Below are 7,844 nucleotides of genomic sequence, written 5' to 3'. Positions count from 1 at the left end.
TCTGTAGGAGCCACCAAAAACAACACAGGGGACCACGTCCTGAATGAAGAGTGATTTGACAGAAGTTCATGTGTTTTACTTCTTTTTGGGATGTTTTGTGTATTGTTTAAGTGTTAATTACCTAGGAAAATATTTCCTTAATTAAGATATTGTAACATGTAAGAAGACATATTAATGAACACAATTACTCATTAAACACTGAAATTCGCAAACCAAGTTCACATAAATTAAAGAGTACAATACTGATCAAAGACACAACTGTTGTGAATGAAAGCAAATACATCAAAACAGGAAATTATAACTAAGAAGTAAAATGATAAAAGGGGGCTGGTGCAGACTNCTGTTGTCGGCTCTCAATGTTAGCAAGTCTCGAATCTAGGGCATCCATTCTTGAACCAACGTACGTCTGCAGTTGTTCAATGCGTTCTATGACATCGTTAAGTGTTGTGAAAGAAGTTGGTTCTTCATTTTGTCGATCCCTTGGACGGTGATGTTGTTCATTGGGTGTGTTGTCTTTTGGAACCCAGACTCCCTCTTCATTCTGCACATAGCCAAAGGAGGTCACAGTTTCATATCCTATCCTTTGTTTGTCTTCGACTTGGACAGTTGGATCATCATGAACAGGGACATGAAAGTGTTCCATGAATATGGATATCAAATGAGGGTAAGGCAGCAGTTGGTTGTCAGGTAATGCCTTCTTCATTCTATAGCGGATTACATGTCCCCAGTTAATCTCCTTTGATTGCATAAGGGCCCATATGAGCCTAATGTCATCATGCGAAGGCTGACCTATATTCATGAAACGAGGAATTAAAATTTTTGTTAACACGTAATGCAGTATTCTTGGTTGTACCTTCAACCTCCCAGCAAGCACTCTGTTATTGATGACAACATCGTCCTTACAAATTTCATCTTTTGCAGTAAGGTAGTTGTACTCATCTTTCCACTCATCAACAACGCCCCGTTCAAAAGGAACNCCATTACATGGAAGAAAAGTCAATTGTTCAAAAAGAGTTGGGCTGACCCTNATTTTCACCCCTTTAACTTCGCTTCTAATTACACCCGTGCTCGAAATATCCAAGTTGTTGTAAAAGACTCTCACTAATTGTGGGTGGTAGAATGGTNTTCTTAAACATGCAAATTTGGTGAGTCCCGCCTCTCGTAAAAGGTCATAGATGCACTTCTCTCAGTAACTCATTCATAGCAACAATTATTGATGAATCAACAGAGACTCGAACACGCCACTACACAACATTATCAACAAAAAATTTATTACTTACCAAAAAAAAAGATAAACTATATATAAATGCGATATAGAGTGAATTAGGGTTCATACAAACATATGAATAGTAACCAAAAAAAATTTATTACTTACCTTTAGGTTCGGAAAGGCCATTGCAACTGCCCAAATTTCAGAAAAACACATCAATGGTTTATTAGGGTTCATAAAAACAAAAAAACGCACAATACAACACACAAAAACCCTCCCCAACCCAAACCCAAAACACAAAAATCCTCCCCAACCCAAACAATGAGATATACTGCAAAAAAAAAACACACCCAAAACCAAAACGCAAAACGACATATACTGCTTACCAACAGAGAATTGATGAATACAAATCGAGAGGAATGAAGACGCGCAACTTTTGGTTTCGAATGGGTGCGAGAGGAATCAAGAGGAACCCAATGGCTGAGACAATCGCGAGACTTGGTTTTGAAAAGTGAAGAAGATAAAAATGTTAAACCGCCAATTCCAAATTTCATACAAATTTCATACAAACATTCTTCCAAAAATACCCTTCTGCAACTCTTAAAAAGCATTTTATTTAAAATGTGTTGGNATGCAATAGAATTTTGACACGTGGAGGTGTGTCAAAATTGTGTNAAGGGAGAGTGTCAAACAAACACTTTCCAAAAATATATAATCTTAGTTTATTTTCACGCTTTTCATTGATTTAAAACTTGAACAGATTTAATATACTTTTAAGAAGTGGTTTAATTTATCTTTAGCATCTTATTAAAGTATTTGCATTATCAGTCAATTAAAAATATTTTGAATACAATTTTTTAAGTATTTATTATGAAATTTGGTCATTTTACGGATTAATTAACCTTCAAATATATAGATGAATTATAAGAAATCATTAAATTATATGGAAGCTAATTAAAAAGTCATAGACGAACTTATTTTTACCATTATAAAAAATATTTTAAATATGCTAACCACAATTTGCTGAGGACATACAATAAATTTGAAACTAATTAACTATTAAAATATTTATTATACGTATAAATAGTTTAAAAATCATAGCTACGAATTTTGTGAATTTCAATTCAATTTAGTTTCAATAACTATATTTTTATGTAACTAAGTAACTCTATTTAGGAAAGATTCAATCATAAAATTTAAAGAAGTCTAATAATCTAATTCAATAATTCAATTCAAATTTGTTTGAGTTCAACTAAATAGCAATGTAAGGCACGATTTCACCATACTATATTCTCTTTCACCTTCATCCATTTCTCTTCCATAGATATTGGATTGTGAATGTGTTTCACATTGTATGTCTCATATATTTCGATGACAACCTTGCAGAAACCAAAACCAAGCATTGTTTTTATGTACATAAACCAAAAACTAAAGGAATATATTACAGAAACAAAACCCAGACATGAACTTAACTCTTTATTTATTGTATCAATCCTTATCCCAGATCAAAAGATGCTAACAAGTGTTATTTTTTGGTGTAACATTACACTACCAACCAATCCAATTCAACATTCAGCCCATCTTAGCATCAGCAGAACCTGCATGCATTTTAGCACAGTATTCAAACAAGCTCCCATCAAAGCATCTTCTTACAGCTTCTTTAGACAGGAAACCTTCCTCGTCCTTAGCCAGAATGTACAGAGCCCCCCATTCAAATTTAGCAGCAAACCTGTCACATTCCTATGTCAAACTATGCCATAAAACTAAAGTTGAGATCGATGTCAGAATTAATAATACTCACCACCCAAATGGATCAAACGCATTTCGGTTTCCTTCTGTCAGCTCCCACATCTCTCCAAGTGTGAGCTTGTCCGGAACTGTACGAGCATACTTACTGAACATGTTCTCAATATTGGCTGGCACATAACTGTGGTTTATTTCATTAAGTACAAATCAATGTCCAAGAAGAGGTTATTTCGTTTTGTTAATCCAAACTACATTTCACGTACCGTCCTTCTGTGTCATAAACTCCAGAGTCACTTCCATGTTTTGCTTTGTGTATGTTATGTATGTAGATGGGGAAAAGGAGAGAAGGGATCCAACTCTGTGCAAGTACAAATTCAAAGATGAGCCTAAAAGTTTCATATGCCTTTATTTTTTACCCTTAATAAATCATCGACAAGCTAACAACTGCACTGATATGCAGATTCTTAATATATGAATAGTGTAAAATGCGCTTAAGAGCTTAATCCCAAAAGCATATATATATATATATATACAGCATTTTGTATTGTTCATTTTGTCCCCTTTTGGTTCTAATTACTTAAGGAAAGAAGAAAAATCAAGAATGACTCACAGGCTGAGTGGGGTAACTCAATCCAATATTGATAACAATGGCCATAATAGCAGATGCAACAATATTAAATCCAAGAGAACGCATCCCTGATAAACAAAGATAAAAGAACTTTAGATACGGTCGATGATAATGCAGACCCTGTTGGAAATCAAAACTCTCACCCTTGTAAGTCTCCCAAGGGTAAATAATACCATTGCCATCTTGATCAAAAAAAGCAACATGCTGCTGAAGAACAGACAAGTCATTGTGCTTGTGGCCCGGTGTTCCTTGAGGGTGGCTTGTATCAGGAGCTTTCAATGCTCTGGGCATGTCTGAACACGTCCCATGAAAAAAAAAAATGGCTTGGTTACACATATAAGAGGAAATTTAAATCCATTTAAAAGAAAATTGGTAAAGGTATTCTATGCTTTCTATGTCCTTTGTTCTTCAAAATGAAATTTACTCGGAAGTCAAAACTTAAAAGAGGCAATATACTTACTTATACATGTAGAGGTGCCTTCGCAAATTGCAACATAAAGGGAGAGAAATCATGAAGCAATAGTAATAATGTGGTATGAACCACGATATTGACAAAAAGTATTCACGCATGGTCCTTTGGATATAGTAACAATATTAATGCAGAAAACAATATGACAGCCCATCTTATTAGAATCTGCACAGATTAGTATAATCCTACAACGTTACTTCAGTTTTGGACTAATACTTACATGGCTTTGGCAGAGAATTTTCTAAATCATTTCTGACCCTTCTCTGTGTAGTAACCGGTGCATTTTGAGCTTCAGTCATCAATGAATCCCTCTCCATCACTATAGCCATTATGATATTAATATGCTTCTTCTCTTTCTCACTGATTCGTGTATATATATATCTTCGTTTTGGCCTCTCCTTTTACGGAGGAGCTTGTTGGAGACTGTAGAAAGAGCCAGAAATTCCACCAAGTTACGTGGCAAACATGCAGAACATTGCAGTGCATATTGTGCCAGCTGCGTTGAGAAGTGATGCATGTAATTGTTTTGTCGGTTCCTTGTCGTCTCAGAATACCTCTCTCACTGTCGAACATAATCAGTTCAGTAGAAATTTACATATTCTTTCATTAATCGATGCCATGATTCGACGCGACAGCTTAATTTAATCTATTTTGAAATATTGCTTTTGGAAATAGAATTTAAAAAGTCTAAGTAATTTTAATTAGAAATTGTTGTGGAGATAAACAAATTAATCAAAAAGTTGCTTGGTAAATTTGTTTTAAAAACTTTTAAAATAAACTTACAAATTTTTAACACACACTTATGATATAGCACTATTGCTTTTAGAATAATAGTTTTTTTTCTAAAAGTAATTTTTAACGTGTTAAAAAATTAGTTTTAAAAAAAGTTTTTTTATAGTCTATAATATGATTAAAATAAATTGCTATAATTATAATTACTAAAAAAATACATAAAATATTCTAAGTAATTTTAAATATTTTTATCCAAATTTATATTAATAAAGTATTTTTTTTATTTAGTGTCGACACTTATTCCTATTGGAGGAAGTAACGTGCACTTATTTATTAGTTTTTCGAGAATGTGTATAATTATAAATAATTTAAAATCTCAAACATTAATAATGTAATAGATTATTATTATTATTATTATTATATATATATATATATATATAATTATAATTATAATTATTTCGTGTTACTTTCTTATTCTAACCTTCTAAGATTTATAATCATCCACTTAATAGATTAAAGTAAGTTTTCAATAAATAATGTCATTAATCACGGTTAACTTTGACATCTCAATAAATTTATGTTGAGATCTCAAATGTATTGTATTAAATATTTATAATAAACAATATATGTCTCTTCATCTTTCCACACCCTAAGATTTTAATTTAACCATTTAGACGGTCACTAAAACTAGAATATCTATATTAAAGATAAATATGTGTACTTAATACATATATTCCAAGAAATATTCACTCACTATTATAGATTTGTGAAAACTCAATTCATATCATATGTATGTATTATCCAAAAATATTCCAATACTTTTAAATCAATATAACCCCGTTTAATCAATAACATCACAACATACTTTAAATAATTGAACTAAACTATATATAAAGATTTGAAAATGCCGCTTAAGCAACACAATTTCTCTTGAGCAATATAACCTCTCTTGAGCAAGATTAATTAATTCAAAGAAGAAAAGGTTTTTTTAATCTTTCAAACTCTCGATCTCATTTTCACTTGAATGAGAATATTTTATTTGAACAAAATTATACTGAAAGAACTTAGCTTTTGTAAATATTTTTGCATGACAAAATATCTTGCTTGAATAAAAATATACCATAAAGAACTTTATGACACAACTCAACAGTTTAAAACCCATCAAAATTATATTATATTAGTTTAAACCTTCTATTATATATCGCACAAAGCTCACATTTTAAGTATTTTAATTCAAAATGTTAGTTCAAAACTCAAGATTAAATCTTCAATTCAAAACACAGCCAAATCAATAAGAGTATACCGTATAAGATTGGGGTTGTGACGTCCCAAAATATATAGAAAAAGCATACACATAATAAAGACGTCCCAAAATACATAGAAAAGGCATACATATAATAAAGACGTCATTATGTATAATATAGGAATGCAGTCAAGAATAATTAACTTAAAGTAATTAGGATTACAGTCATCCTGAATAGTGAAAAATTTAAAACTTAGGGTGCTAGGAGTATCTCAAAACAAATTAAACTGAAAGTGTCTCCAAAGGAACATAAAAGAACTAAGAAGTCCAATGGGTCTAGGTAGCAACATCTCCATTCTCCTCCAAGACGTGTTCTAGCGAAACTTCATTCTCTTCTGCTCACATCCAAGTGGATGATCATTGCAACAGGAAAGCACACACAACATGGCACAACACAACAAACAATGCAAGGGTGAGCTAATTATTATACAAAAAACATACAACATATGAAGCATAGAATATTCAAGAGTTAACTTAAATCAAAACAGATTAAGGCATACGTCGTAACATGTTGAACATTAGACTTGACTCGTCCGAACTTTAGAAATGTGAGTCGAGCTATGGCGGGTCATGCACCCGTGGTAGCTTATGAAACTTGGGTTCCTCACCCTGCCACACTCACGAGATTAGTCTGTTTCGCACCTTGGAGCATAATGGAAGCCTTCAAGACTAAGACCTCTTGCTACTCCTCACTATAACATCCCATATTCTCACACTTAGTTTAATTTTTTTTTTTTTTACATATAAATAATATAAAAACTGTAACATCTACACAATCTTCCATAAAGAAGTATAAATGATTTCATGTTAATTACACCTTTTAAATTCAGATTTCAACTTCCCATCTATAAAGATAACTTGGACTCTTATCAACTACTCTTCTACCTCTATCTTCACTTGAACTGGATTAGACGACATTCCTTCATCTCTATTTCAGACTCAATCTCTTGCTCCGAATTTGTTCCCCCGAAAACCCTCAAGAACCTCTACTCTTCTAAAATTTTCTTCCTAACTCTTTCTTCTCCCTATATTTTTTTTTTCAAGATTTCTCACTTGATTCTTCCTCTCTTTGTGCAAAATAAGCTCTCCTCCCATGGTTATTTATAGTCCAAAAATTTTACTATTTAAATTATTTTTCTAATATTATTTATTATTTTATTAATATTTTAATCACCACTTGCAAATCTTATCCTTCCTTAATCATGCAACTCAGAGATTCTTATCCTCTCATTATTTTTTTTTCACTATTCACTTTTTACTATTCACCTTTTTTTTTAACAAAACCTTCTAAAATAAGTTCTCAAAATTTTAAACCCCTCCTTATGAAATTATTATAATTTTCTATCATAATTTAAATGTTTCGAACCTTAATTATATTTTCTATTCATTAAAATTATTATTACTAATAATAATGCTAAAATTTACTACTATTTATTAAAATAGATATTTTTCATGGGTATTACATTCTCCCCAACAACAAAAATTTTTGTCCTCGAAAATTCATCATTTCAAGGAAACCAATGGGGTCATGACTGTTTCACATGATCGTCTAGTTCCTTTGTAAAGTCACATGTTCTCCTAACCCAAACTACTACGACTAAGTTGATATTTCTCCTAAACCATTTTACCTGATAGCCTTCTATACCAGATGGTTAAACTTCTAGTAAGAGATCCTCCATAATTTGAATATCTTATACTTCTAAAATATGAGAGAGATCAGATACCTACTATCATTAATTAATTTAATTTTTTTTTA

At 31.8% G+C, this 7,844-nt stretch overlaps 1 protein-coding gene across 2 annotated transcripts; it reads right to left on the bottom strand.

The window, feature by feature from the left end:
• Nucleotides 1-2,549: 2,549 nt before the first annotated feature.
• Nucleotides 2,550-4,432, bottom strand: LOC106771528 (peroxygenase). Of its 2 annotated transcripts, XM_022785323.1 has the most exons (7): nt 4,274-4,411; nt 4,045-4,062; nt 3,728-3,877; nt 3,567-3,652; nt 3,220-3,314; nt 3,012-3,137; nt 2,550-2,939 (listed from the first exon to the last, which is right to left on the bottom strand). In XM_022785323.1, the coding sequence occupies exons 1-7, from the start codon at nt 4,380-4,382 to the stop codon at nt 2,783-2,785; spliced, it is 741 nt and encodes a 246-aa protein (XP_022641044.1). In that variant the 5' UTR covers nt 4,383-4,411; the 3' UTR covers nt 2,550-2,782. The 2 variants fall into 2 exon arrangements, with proteins under 2 accessions (XP_022641044.1, XP_014513011.1); XM_014657525.2 differs by lacking the exon at nt 4,045-4,062 and having other exon boundaries at nt 4,274-4,432.
• Between the last annotated feature and the right edge of the window lie 3,412 nt (nt 4,433-7,844).

The sequence above is a fragment of the Vigna radiata genome, chromosome 8 (assembly GCF_000741045.1).
Source record: "Vigna radiata var. radiata cultivar VC1973A chromosome 8, Vradiata_ver6, whole genome shotgun sequence".
In the NCBI taxonomy this organism is placed as follows: Eukaryota; Viridiplantae; Streptophyta; class Magnoliopsida; order Fabales; family Fabaceae; genus Vigna; species Vigna radiata.
The sequence above is the reverse complement of the archived record's forward strand: the minus strand, read 5'-3'. Positions and strand labels throughout refer to the sequence as shown.

Bases quoted from the DNA above. Each gene is read 5' to 3' on its own strand.
- LOC106771528 (XM_022785323.1), bottom strand. From the start codon at position 4,382: ATGGCTATAGTGATGGAGAGGGATTCATTGATGACTGAAGCTCAAAAT. The intron at 3,138-3,219 runs GTACGTGAAATG...AATAAACCACAG, and splicing joins GTTTATGACACAGAAGGACG to TTATGTGCCAGCCAATATTG. The intron at 2,940-3,011 runs GTGAGTATTATT...GGAATGTGACAG, and splicing joins GCGTTTGATCCATTTGGGTG to GTTTGCTGCTAAATTTGAAT.